This window comes from Schistosoma haematobium, chromosome 3, assembly GCF_000699445.3.
Source record: "Schistosoma haematobium chromosome 3, whole genome shotgun sequence".
Classification (NCBI taxonomy): domain Eukaryota; kingdom Metazoa; phylum Platyhelminthes; class Trematoda; order Strigeidida; family Schistosomatidae; genus Schistosoma; species Schistosoma haematobium.
Genome location: NC_067198.1, coordinates 25,060,343 through 25,074,564, shown reverse-complemented (window position 1 = coordinate 25,074,564; position 14,222 = coordinate 25,060,343). Strand labels below are relative to the sequence as shown.

Genomic DNA, 14,222 nt, shown 5'->3' with positions numbered 1-14,222 from the left:
ATGTAACTGGCATTGATTTAAATTGTTTGTCTGAGGCTTAGTGATAATAATCAACCGTCTTAACCAAGGTGGATCGAGCGTAGTTCAAAACTATCGTTGATTCGCATATCTTCTAGCTTTTGTGAATACCATTTACTTCTGAATATTACAAATTGTAATAATCTATTTCTGGACTGATGTAGTGTTAAACAATGGATGTGCTTTGATGTGTTCTATGTTTTTTTTTTCATGGACTAAGAAATTACAAATACTGCAGTGACTCCAATATCATAAAATGCTAAGTAATAATAATAATAAAAGAATAAACCGTGTTATCAATAATCTCCTATTTTACACATAGTTTCGTATCATTACTGAATATTTACATAATATATTCTAATATATTTATAAACAAATTTTATTATACAGTAAGCAGGAAACATTAATTTTTAATTTAATTTTTTAACTCACTTGAATTACTAGTGAAGGACCACCAGTTACAACTTCAACAGGAATTTGAGTTAAAGGACAATTTTCAATGGACATCATTTGTAGACTACAACACATAGCTAGTTCAGTTGGAAGATCATGTAAGTTCAAATTATTATTTAAATATAATGTTTCCAATTTATGTAGATCACCTTCAAATTTATGAAAATAGTATAGACAGAAACGTGAAAGTGATAATAATCAGTTAAATACATATGATTGAAGAAAATGAATGAATATCTGCTTGTGTCTTAACGCATAATGGTTAGGCTATAAAGTGGATTCGCTAACCACGACTGCTGACTTAATGGTTTAATTTGTTAAATCATTACACTACATACAATTTGGACAGATTTACCAACGACACGAAAAGTGCAAATCGATTCTCATTTCAAATATTGAGAATTTTATAAAAATCAATATAGGTTTATGCACTCAAATTTGAGTTAAACTGTCTGACAAGTTGCTGATCGTACTGGCTGACTGATTACCTAAATAACGAAATGGATAAAGCGATGTTCAAAACTCAAACTTCTTAGGTGAGAACTGAGTGCTTTAGTGATCACTAGGTAAATAGTTTATAAATTTATACACCTTGGTATTTCTCATCTTCTCTACCAATATATCATTTAAAAATAATGTAATTTATATCCAGTGTGGTATGTTCATCAATTTTTATTCAGATTGCCCTAACCAGAGCAGCAATTAACTAGTGAATCAGTTTGTCATGAATTATGTCAGAATATACTGATTGTAAGAATAATTATTTAGTGTAACATTTGCCTAGTATATACGAGTAATTAAAAAGTCCTATTTTAATTAATACTATTTGTTTACTGGATTAACATTATGTGGACAGTAATGTATGGTTGAATTTATTTCGAGTTAAAACTTGCATACACTCAAAACAACCTGATTTTTTACGCTTAAATCTAATATAGCTACTTATTATTTTAAAAGAAAGAATAGAAAAAAATGGTTAATATACATCTTTCCTCTATCTGTCTATTAGTATTCAGCTAAACAATACCTAATCCACTGAAAGATCTATAAATACATATGCAAAAAAATTAAATAGACTGAGAAATTAACTATACTCCCAGTTACAAAGTAATGACTTTTCGGAATAAGAATGACTGGTAGCAACTTTTGATACATAGTTAGCTATGAGCTTCAACTTGAAAAGGTTAGGTATCTATACTGATTAGTCACTGAATAGTAACCAACGTTACGTTTGTCAAGTCCTCAATGAGAGTGAAATTCTATTGAGCAAGTTGTAATGTGGGTGACACAGGTTAGAATTTCCAAAGGAGTATCAATCCCCTGAAGATCAAAAATACACATTAATGATAAATAAAAACTAGTGTGAAGTATAGGTCTAAGGTTTCTTGCCAACAACTTTTAACTATTTAACATAAACGATAAATATTCAATTAATGGGCATCTAATGTATTGCAATCTTTCAGTTAAGTGTTTTCACTTTGGGTGACAAACAAAATGGCGTGTTTTATCAACGTTAAAAAGCAAACAAATATACAATTTTGTGAATTCTAACTTAAAATGAAGTTTCCATATCAAAGAAGTGTGACAACATATCAACTACCTGCATTATACTAATTGCAATGGTGACTGGCAATTTAAAGTTTGAAATTCTATTAATTTAGGACTCTATTTTCAGCAATATGTACGGAATCATTAGTTTATTTGTTTAGTTATCAACTAAATTCATGATAATGAAATAAAAACTTAATTATTTATTAAAATAAAATGGAAATAATTAAAAAACATGAATAGCTTAAATATAACTAATTTCTTCCAAATCTTATACATTACATTATCTTGTTTTACTTGCTAGTAAAACTTTAAACCTATATTTATGATCCGAATAATTGATTTATTAAAGACTATCTGTTAAGTTTGTCTTACGTTGTTCCTACTCGTCCCCTTTCTACTCTTTTGTATATTGTCTTATACTACTTATTTACATTCAGTAAGCAGTTATATTCCCAACAATTTTCAAACTTATGTTGTAACGCAAGTTGTACTGTAATATTCTGAAATGTTCACACATATTTATAACGTTTATTGTACTTATCATTGTATTTATAATTATAATTACTGTATCTTAATCGCTATAGCCGTTATCCACAGTTCTGCGCATTTTTTTAAACGCAACAGTTTCTATATTGTTTGCTCCTGGTTCGGGTTTCGGTTGTTCGTAAACTGTTATCAAATTTAGAGACAGCTATCAGCTGTCCTTTGTACTATCGTATGTTATAATTATTCTTTATGTTACTCTTACAGGAAGCCTTTGTTATTTTCATTCTTGAAGGACGCGTTTAAACGCCTAGACACCTCACAAGTTGATGTTTGTAACTAAATTTTGTGTATTATTTAATAAAGAACCGCTATTGTAGACAAATCGTTGTTTTGAAAAGTTCGAATTTGCGCGTATCTCAATCGGGTGACTTGGACGCTTCGACAGATCTAACACTATCAAAATTGGAATGACTGAGAATCGAACGAGGTGATCTCAAGGATAGTTTACTAATCCAGCTGAGGCAAATTGCAATCATTAAAGAGTTGCCAAAGTATACGTATTGAGTGTGTGTGTGTGTGAAAGGGATGGGAAAGGTAATAGTAAAGCTGTTATTTATTGACAAAATATTCAAACAAGATTAGATCTCTATAAATTGCCTTGATAAAAAAATAAAATATTTAATTAAATATGAAATCGAGGTTCATTGAATAGATTACCAACAACGCTGTTTTTTTCCAACAGTGAAGGTTATTAAAACCTAATTTTAAAAAACCCAATCAAAATACAATGGAAAGCTTGTAATAATAACAGTAGTTTAAAGATAATAATAATAATAATAATAATAATAATAATAGAGAAATGAAACTCACCAATTTCATTTGGTATACTTTGTAGTTCATTTTCACCAACGGCTAAATAAATCAAATTATATAAGCGACTGAAAAACACAGATAAAGCAAAAGAAATTTAGAACAGGCATTTATATACAAATTTAGATAATTGATGATGAAGTTGTTAACAGAAAAATAAAAATTCAGAGTTTCAATTAAAGGTTCAAGTAATAAAGAAAACGACTATCATCAATGCAAACTGATATAATTATCATTGGAAACGCACAGCAGAACACTAGCGAAATAACCTTGAAAGAAAAGATGATGCACCATGAGATGATTGAATTAATGATCAGTATATTTATTGTATATATATACTTCTCAATCCGTGCACGGTAAAGATTTATATTTCTTCTGGTATCTGCTTGAATCCCTTAATAATCGATGACTTGTTGAGAACATAAATAATCATAATAATGACAAAGTAATCAATGTAGTGCATTGATAATCCATAGTCATTAACGTATCCATAAAATACTAGAATAATAAATATGGATGACAAGTTTATTGCCAACAAAACTTTAGGTTCCATATGCATGTTACAATTGAAACTATATTTTTATATACATAAGGGTTCACAGAGTGGCATGTTCTTGTAAAACTCATTGTTATTGAATCTTGTCACTTACAATTGTTGTGTTTAACGGTTTATTTATAATCCGAAATTATCTGAGACGTGAGTTAAAGTTTCAATTTATTCATTGCAAGTAATAATTGATTACATTTTCTAGTTGAGTTGAACTTTAAAACTACTGACTAATTTATCCAACAGAAAAGTAAACTATACACACACACACTGTAAAATAATAAGTCGCCAAGGTAGTTATTAAGAAGAACTTCCTCGACTGTTGAGTATAATTGAAATTATAAAACCGATTAAAATATTGTCCAATAGAGAGTGAATAACATGGAAGTAAGTTAATAATTAATTTTCTAACAACTTGAGCAAAATCATACTCGTCATAGATATATTAACAACCAAAATATAGAATTAAATTGTTGATTCATTAAGGGGAATATAAGATATATAAATTACACATCAGTGTGCTTGACAATATGACACTAGTCGTCAGTAGTAGTTTAGCTGTGATTTCTAAGAATAGATATTAGATCATGGCAAAGAAAAAAAACTTCTCAGTTCATTCATTCTGCATCTCATTTTGTCTGTACATGATGATGAACGTACTAAGTTTTTTTTTCAAAACCGATCAATATTGTATGGTATGGAGAACTTGGATAACTAGTGAGTATTTCCGAAATTCTAGATTAGTTTCCATAAATTAATTTACTACTGATAAGTAGCTTAAATAACATAATTAAATGTTTGATCGAAAAGTTTCGAGAACATCAAGGTTAACCATAACATATAAATACTGTTGTTTTTTTGTATAACTAAAGAAGTTGGAGTGAAAGTTCTATTTCTATTCATTCGCTCCACTCTGCCTTTTCAGTTCAAAAAGTAGGAAGTCATTATTAAAACATCCGAGTACAATACGCTATGTACTAATTTCCATTAATATGGTTTACTATTATTTGATTAGCCCGAAGTCAGTTTCATGTTACACATAAGAGACTTTGGATATTCTCAAACATTTTAAAATTTCATATTGCAATAAATGCTACATAACTACATTAAGTAATAACTTTAAAAGAAACGTACATAAAATAGGTTGTTTGTAGAGATTTTCTCAACAAGAAATCAGATACACGTTAAACACAGGCATGACAGCTCAGAAAGTAGCTGAAAATTAGATGGAGTGTAAAACTACTTTGATTTGATCAAGAAATACTTCTCATTAGTGTGAACTATAAACCGCACACCTATTAAGGATGTAAAAGTTTCAAGTAGATTATTATACTATGTTTCTGTTACTAGGTCCTAAGTTCATAGTCCATAATTTTCCAATAGTGAAAAACTGTAATCATCGCACTTACACTGTGTTGAGAATACAAAAGATATCATCGATGAAACTGAATAATCGATGTACGGTATGTTAAATTAATGGGATTTGGAAAAATGAACTATTCTATCGCAACTTAGTAATCCAGATGCATATCGTGGTCAAGGGGACCGACTAGGTATCACGTTGTGATTGATCACTACAGATTAGTGTTTTAAGCTGGTCCAGAATATTTTTTCAATGTTCTCTGTTTTTCAAACATCCTACGGCTTTGGTGTTAATAAATAGTGAAAAAAAATAACGCCATAGAAGTCTGGAATTTCATATTTACGCAGAAAAAAATCGAAATGAATATTCTATTGTCCAGATTTTTAACCTTTAGACATTATATTTGAATTGAAGGGTCGATATACTTGGACAAAAAAGGCACACAAACACGTAAAATATGATTAATATCTCTGTTTATCAAAAAACTCAGTGAGATGAAAGACAATAAAAATAATAATTACCCAATTTCTCGAGGTAAACTAGTCAGTCTATTCGATTGGACCACCAATCTTTGAAGTTCACCTAGATAACCTGATAAAAATCAAAAAATGGTGGAAATTCAAAATGATTATGAACCCAGAAGTAATAGTGTATATGGTTTGAAAACCGACACTTGAAATGAATATCATCCATAAATACAGATAATGTAAGAAACAACAAGTGACTTTTTCTGTTTCGTTTTGAAACACATAATTACTATACATATCACAAGTTCCCAATACGTTATTTCTACCATTGGTTTTTTATTAAGGAATTATATCAAAATGTTCATTTATATGATCAAACAAATTTACTTAATTTTAATTCTACAGTTAGTTGAATAAACTCGTAAAAAAAGTAAATGGGTGGAATTAAAGTAAGTATTATTTAACGTCTCAGAAAAAAAAAACAGAGTTGAGAATGATTGATTAACCATCTCTCTTTTACAAAACTGATATGTCCACACTAAATCACCAATATTTATATGTAGTGAATAGGAACTCAGGTGGGCAAAACTAATTTATTTATCAATGCAAAATTACAAACTGCCTTCATAAAATATGAAAACCATACACTAATTACATTATTTGCGCACCTTCTTTTAGTTGTCTTTTACATGCTCCACGACTCTTTCAATTCTGTTGTTATTATAACTGCTGTTTCCCCTCCCGTTCTCTTCAATTCAATCCTTTACTGACAAGTAATCCACTCCCGACTGCTGATATATACTACTTATATCTGTCAATATGAGTAGCACACACCACATATATGCCTAGTCCAAATTAGTGTTCAAATTCAATAGATCTTTGAAATGAATTTACATAATTAATCTAACAAATTAGATAAGCTATTCGAATCAGGTTATTTTTTGTTTTCTGTAAATCGAAATTGTTTGTAAGACATAATTTCTTTTATTATCGAAGTATAGTATAGTTTATGATTGCAGGATATACAATGAAATATTACTTCTGAATAGTTCAATCCAAAGCCAGTAGAATTTTGTGAATTACTTGACTATACAAAGTAAAATTTACAGGTCTTAGTAGACTGCAGTGAATGAATAATCATCTGTTATGTACTAGTAACGTAATCAAATTCCAATATACATTGAACAAATTTACCCACTTCATTACGTTAGAGAGTTACTAGTAAACTATAATGATATAAATGAATGAAATGAGATTGATTGTATTTAAACTCGGCCACATTACTTATTTTTTAAATATAAAATATACCTCTTAAACTTAGACATATGTAATAGAGTGGGCTCCATGTAAGTGTATGGATGTGTGTTGCTATAAAGTTAAAAACTAAAGGGAAACGGCTGTCATTAACTGATGTCAATCATAGATTACAAAAAAAGCCCTCGACAAAATCCCTTCCCCTTAAAAAAAGCATTAGAAAGACAACGTTAACAAAATGAAGTGGATTTTTACACAGTAAAAGCACCATTCAAAACAAACAAAGAAACGACCACATACCAATATCTGGCGGTAAACTTTCTAAATGGTTTTCTTCCAAGTCTAAAACTTGTAGTTTTTGTAATTCTCGAATAGTTACTGGGATTTGCTAGGGAAATAACAGAGAAAAAAGTAACGAAAGATTAGTAGTAGAAGGAAAAGAGTAAGAGAGAGAAGAAAGAAACAACAAAATAAACACATTGAAAAAGGGGATAATTAAAAAAAGGATTATAGATCACACAGAGAGGATCAGACGGATTTAGTGCAATCATTATTGTTAGATTAACTAAATAGTAGTTAAAGAGACGATGAAGCATGGTTATGTGATCGTAATTCTATAACTATTTAAAAATAAATTATATCAAGCAGGGTAGTGTAATACATAGCCGACCATCAACCACTTCGAAAATCAATTGTAGTTAACAGAGAAAAGGAGGATTATTGTTGCCATGCCGAGATATGGCATCAGTTCAAATAGTTATTGACTGGTGAGCTGAATTGTGTCAGGAAACGTTACTGTTTAGAGATTTTCAGTGACACGGTTAGAACTCCATTGCAACTACCTTCAGTTTTTGTCTTTATCCAAGGTTTTAATTTTACCACCTATAATTTTTGATTTCACAACTCACTAACTTTCGGAAAGTGTATTCCAAATACAAGGTTCGTTATATTTATTGAGACAGATGTTATTTCGACGGTTTCAAGACATTAATATTAAGTGGGATAACTACTTCCTTCTAATAAGAAAAACAATAAAGAAATTAACACATATTAATAAATTCCAAAAGGAATATAAAAGGTTTAAGTGGTAATTTGAAAATTCCGGTAAAGTAAGGTCATGCGAATCAAAAGCATCTTGAATTTTCCAGACATAACTATATAATGTGTTCAATGCCAAACTTTCCAGGGTCCAAAATAAGTTCCCTTTTTGGACACCAGAAGCGTATATTTGGAGATAAATTTGGCGAATCACTTCAGTGAATCGAAGAATTTATATAATCAAGGTCAATGAATCATAAATCACCCTCTCTGATTGGTTAAATGGAATTTTTAACAGACATGATTCTAGATTGACATTGACCATTCTGTTCTACTAATACAAAGACATTGATCGGTTAAAGATTGAGAGAAAAAGCAATCTAGGGCCGCAATAAATTTCCTAACGTGAAGTATGAGACAGGAAATATCTTTTTTCCTTCTTAACTTACAGAAAATAATGCTAGTCTGTTTTATATTTATGTATGTGTATGAATGCATCATGAATCAGATAAACAACTGGGGCAGTAAAAAGCAGAATATTTAATAAAATGAAAAGAACAATCCTTTTTTCCTTGTTCAACAAAATAAAATTCTAGGTAAAACAATTGGAAACTTTATTTCCATGTAACAGTAAAATCAAACAAGAAACCAGAATATTAAATTATAAAATATTGTTTTTCGCAATAGTCCAAATTCGACCAATAAACGAACGGATTGTAGTAAATTCAATCTGGACAACATTACATTACTCAATAATTAATTTTATATTAAACTTATTAAGACTTTAATGTGAGATATGTGGAAAATTTTTAGGTAAGTGTTTTTGTTCGCTAAAGTGAAAAATTTTTAAACTTTCTCAATCACACGATTTAGACTACTTAAATAGGGTTCAATAGAAAAACCTCCTTAACCATTCATTGAAGACAATAATACTCACGTAACTATAAAAACACTTCTGTAGTGTTCGTGTAATACTTATAAAGAGTAGTTTAAATAGTATTTATCTTAGTTAAAGTAGCCTTTTTGGAACCGCTCCTCGATTCCAAATATTTTGCTAATATCAAAAAAATTCTCCGTCTAAAGTATTTTATACAAAAATATAATACGTTTTCGACATAAATTAAAATTCCTCACTGCAATTTTTCAATAGTTTTCGATCACTTATTCCTTTACACCGTTTCTCTTTTATTTCATTTTGGACTTTATTTCAGGAAAACAATAAGCTGTGTCAAGTAGCAATGTGAAGGATGTTAGAACGATTATTGATGAATCTACTAGACTATATTACAAGTAAATGGTTGCAATTTGGTGGGAACGCAGGATCCACCTAAAAGAAAGAGGAAACCCTAATTCTAAACTGAAGGTGAGAGTGGGCTTCAGAATCTCATATGAATAAATTCTGTACAGATCTATTTTGGTCTTCAAATACCATGAGATTGAGTCTCCTGATGTTACTTTACTACCTTGTGGATTAGAAATACAGGTTGAAGACTCAACGAGTGATACTCTGAGAAAACCTTATGTTTCGGATTGGAAGCCCAAGTATTATATATATAAACGGGGTTAATGATAAAATAGAGCAGCAGAAAAGACAGACTGATAAGCCAATAGTATTTAAGTAGTTGATCCAATTTTAGTCAAAACATAAAGAATTCAATTTAAATAATCATTATTATCATATATCCGAGAAATAACATAGACCAAGAGGATGATAAGCAAAAATAGACTGAGAAAATTCATAAATTTACTGTTTCTCAGCTACGCACAAAAATTCATCTGGATAATCCCACGGAAAAAAAATCAACTGACTTTATAGCACATGCTATTTGAAATTTAAACTTGACCAAAGATAGCATAATACTCTGGTATGCATAAAAGCAGCTTAAAATGAAATTCCTGACAGAATAATATCAGTTGTATAGAAACTATTAAAAACCAGGGTGGACTGAATATGTGCCTGATTTTAGTATACAAATATTCAGAATTGTGAAAAGGAGATTCTGTAAGGAATTGCTCATGAAACCTTCATTAGTTGTGATGAGTGTGTTGCCCTTAGAACAGTGAATCGGAGAAATCCAGTGTCCTAGAGATTCAAACTCAATAATAATAATAATAATAATAATAATTTCCATTTATAAATGTATGTTTACATCATTTGTAATGTTAAATAATAGCGAAACTGAGAATAAACAATAGATGTTGTCTTAGTTACTAAAATGATTAGTATTTATTTCTGGTTTTAGTCTATTGATTCATCAAAAAAATAAAGGTCAAGGAAGACACGTATTCTCACGCAGTCTAGACAGCAGATCAATACTTTTCAACTAAACGGAAAAATAGTCAACTGATACGGAAATTCCTGACCTAAACCTAATTGAAACCAAATGTCTGTATCAAAACGGCATACGCATAGGCATAGACACACCGTCTCAAGCTTATATATATATATAACTTCGCCTGCAGACATTCCAGGGTGACTGCCGGTCCCGAGCCGAGTAAAGGAGGGCTGGTCATAACAATCTCACCCTGCAGAAAACAACGCTGCTAAAATACGCTAACCAGAGTGAGCAATCTAAACCCTGCCCTCCGATTTGAAGCATCTTCATTCACAAGAATTATGACGCCTCATGGTGAAAGTCGAGATTCTTCGGAAGTCACGAGGACGATGCCCCTTCAAACAACTAGAGTAACAATTAATATAGGTAGACGGAATGTCCAGAAAATGTGGGAGGGAGGACCAGAAGATACAAGTTGACGGTTCTCGGAATCAGTGAAACACAGTGTACCCAAGCTGGACAGAAAAGGTTAAGTTCTATAGACGTGCTTCTGTACTCGGACAATCAAGAAAAAAGTTCCACAGATTCAGGGACTTGCTATGTTGTTGTCCAAAGAATTGTGTAAAGCACCAATGGGATGTGAATCTCATAGCATAAGAGGAAGAACAAGAGCCGATGGACTAGAAAGAAGGATACCTCATCAGGATACTACAGAAAGGAAAACTGAACAAGTATGAAAGCTACAGTAGAATCACACTACTATCGATACCAGCAAAAGTTTTCAACTGAGTGTTGCTGAACCACGTGAAACTCAATAAACGTCCCACTTCCTGGTCAACAGGCCAAACTCCACAAAGATCGATCGTGCACAAACCCAACTGCGATACTACGGATCATTGTTGAACAACCAGTTGAATGGAACGTCATCATACATTAAATTAATTGACTATGAGGAAACATTTGATAGTGTGAATAGGATAAGCTTATGTAAGCTTAATCGTCAACATAATCCGGAATTCATACAACGGACTGAACTGAACAGTCGTGCATGGACGACAGCCGACTGACACATCCCAAAGAATAACCGGAGTCAGACAAGGCTGCCTACTCTCTCCCTCCCTCCCTCTTACGGTGATCGACTGGATTACGAAGACCTACACATCTCACGGGAAGCACGAAATACAATGGACAGCTTACATGCAACTAGACGATTCCCACTTCGCAGATTACTCAGCTCTTCTATACCATACACACCAGACTAGTCAATATACAGTTTTGTTGAAGTTATAAATATTATTCTTAAGAAATAAATCAGCTAGACACAATAGTAGTAAGATGATTTCTAAAACAAAAATATATTTTTTCAAAGAAAAACTTCACGAATACTTTTGGTTACCAATTACAAAACGTTTCATATAGTATTCAATGAATTATGATCAATTTTACTGCTAATTATAAGAATTTAAAATAAGATTGTTGAACATAAACAATATTATGAGATATTGGATAGAATAGGACAACGAATTTTGCCATTTGACGATTTGTTTTTTGTAACAAACCTATGAATAATAAATGAAGAATTTTCGTGTGAAAAAGAAAAGCGATATATTTCTATCCTGTGTCAACAACCTCCAAAGTACTGTCATCAATTTTCTCAGTTATTCATCACAAAGAATTAGTTCAAAATGAAACCCAACCTTAAAATATAAATAATCTCATTTACATAAGTAATCAACGTCAACAGTTAATTAATTACAGAGTAGTGACCATTGTCATGTTCATTCAGACCCTCAGTTCTAATCAAATACTGTCAACCAATGTTAAATGTGTGAACTGATCTAAGTGACTGAACATCGTGTGTACTGTTTTGAAATGTTGAGTGACTAAATGTAATCATCAAGAATCCCAGTCCTCTCTGTGGGATACAAACATGTTTCAATTAACTTCATAATCTATGACTGAGTTATACTAGTTTTCTTTCAACTACCTAAAAGCAAAGTATCAAAATGAAAACCACAAATCATCCTCGTAGTTATGGTATATAATGAATGGATGAAAAGATTTTGTTCAAATAACCAACTGTTATCATCTTGTAATTTCATCATCTTAAAATCTTGTTAATGAATTAGTGAATTAAACATTTTTTACTCATATATTATTCACAATATAGTTGTCTTCCACAATTTAAAATACATTGCCTCTCAATTGAAATCCCCACCATTTTGATATAACAAGTTAATATTGGAACAAGATAGATGTAAAAGAAATAAACAATCACTGTTTCTATATAAAGTGTACAATTAAAATGTACCCAGCACAGCACACACATGCATGTATATAAATGTATACATCAATATAAGGAATATCATAAAGTACCAGAAATAAAATAGAAATAACTCACTTTTAATTGATTATTACTCAAAATTAATACTTCCAAATTAATTAAATATTCTATATCATCTGGAAGCTTTGTTAATTGATTTGTACCAACATTTAATTCAACTAAACTTGTCCAACTTTTAATATCTTATATACATTTCCCAGTATATAGATATAATTAACGATCAAATATATACATAATGAAAAGGAATAAATAAAATAAACGGAGATAGTAACAAATATGATTCAGTATTTTAAAAATAATATTAATTATAAACTAAGGCAATCCACATACACTAATAATAATTATCATTATTAATATCAATATATTCGATATTATTATTATTATTATTATTATTATTATTATTATTATTATTATTATTATTATTATTAGTAGTAGTAGTAGTAGTAGTAGTAGTGGTAGTAGTAGTAGGAATAGAAATAGTAATAACCACTGAAATGTTTTCTATCTAACAAGGTCATGTAAGGCGAGAATGTGAATGACATTTTATAGTAGAGACAATAGAAAGCAAACTAAAAGATTAATAACAATTAATAAAATTGACAAAACGAGTGATAAAATCACTAGATTGTAAATTTATAGATCGAATGTCTTCACACAATCAGTCATCAGCGCAAAAGTAATGCTCGAGACTCAAGGTTTAAAGAATTTAAGTTTGCTATATAGGCCCTAACTACTAAATTCCGAGGTGCACTCTACTATTTTTAGTATTGGAAGCCAAGTAATATCACTGGAATTTAAATACGATAACTTGAAGATTTAAAGATCATGTGTGTTAGGCTAAGTCTAGTGAGAATGAAAAGATTAGATCTGGAACTGTGATTTTTTAAAACCATTAGTGATTTCTTGATCATTTGAATGCTACAACGATTCTGACGATTATATTGCTAATGATAGTATACCTCTTCATTCATTTCACTAGGTTGTTTTTCACACTCTTAGGGATATATATATATGGAGATGAATGTATCTTATTTACGCTATAATAACTACAGAATATGAACTCAAGCTGACCAACATAGTTGGATATACTAGTAGCTCGGGACTCTCATAAGTACACATATACATACATACAAATCACTAATAAATCAACTTTTGATCTGAACACAACATAAACCATGATTATTCATACCACTTTCAATACAATCTGACTGTGCAAGAATAAAAAATCACTAGTGAATTTATTTTCATATTGATAGGTAACAGTCAATTGGGGCATCATTTAAAAATAAGCATTAGACAGCTGTTTAATCCTAGCATGCGACTCAACACTGAACGCCTACGGCCTCACACCAGGGATCAAACTCAAGAATTTCAGGTCTTACAGCAAACGCTTAACCATTAGAACAGCATGGGTATAACTACAACTTCAGTTAATTTACGTAATAATTTGCGCAACGATCATTTGATGCTATCGGTGACAACCGTCTCACACCCAACATGAATGATATTGATAGGTGGATATTATTTGCATAGATATTTTTACATAGAATATAGT

General features: G+C 30.6%; 1 protein-coding gene across 2 annotated transcripts in view; it reads right to left on the bottom strand.

The window, feature by feature from the left end:
• SHOC2_1 (soc-2 suppressor of clear) overlaps nucleotides 1-14,222 on the bottom strand; it is a 46,081-nt gene that overhangs the window by 4,365 nt on the left and 27,494 nt on the right. Inside the window, exons 12-16 of one of the 2 annotated variants that reach the window (XM_051213390.1) lie at nucleotides 12,725-12,849; nucleotides 7,310-7,397; nucleotides 5,810-5,879; nucleotides 3,379-3,446; nucleotides 451-620 (exon numbers count right to left, since the gene is read on the bottom strand). In XM_051213390.1, the coding sequence (XP_051069366.1) occupies nucleotides 451-620; nucleotides 3,379-3,446; nucleotides 5,810-5,879; nucleotides 7,310-7,397; nucleotides 12,725-12,849 (521 nt within the window). Of the gene's footprint in view, nucleotides 1-450; nucleotides 621-3,378; nucleotides 3,447-5,809; nucleotides 5,880-7,309; nucleotides 12,850-14,222 lie in introns of both variants that reach the window. The other variant, XM_051213389.1, reaches the window with a different exon arrangement.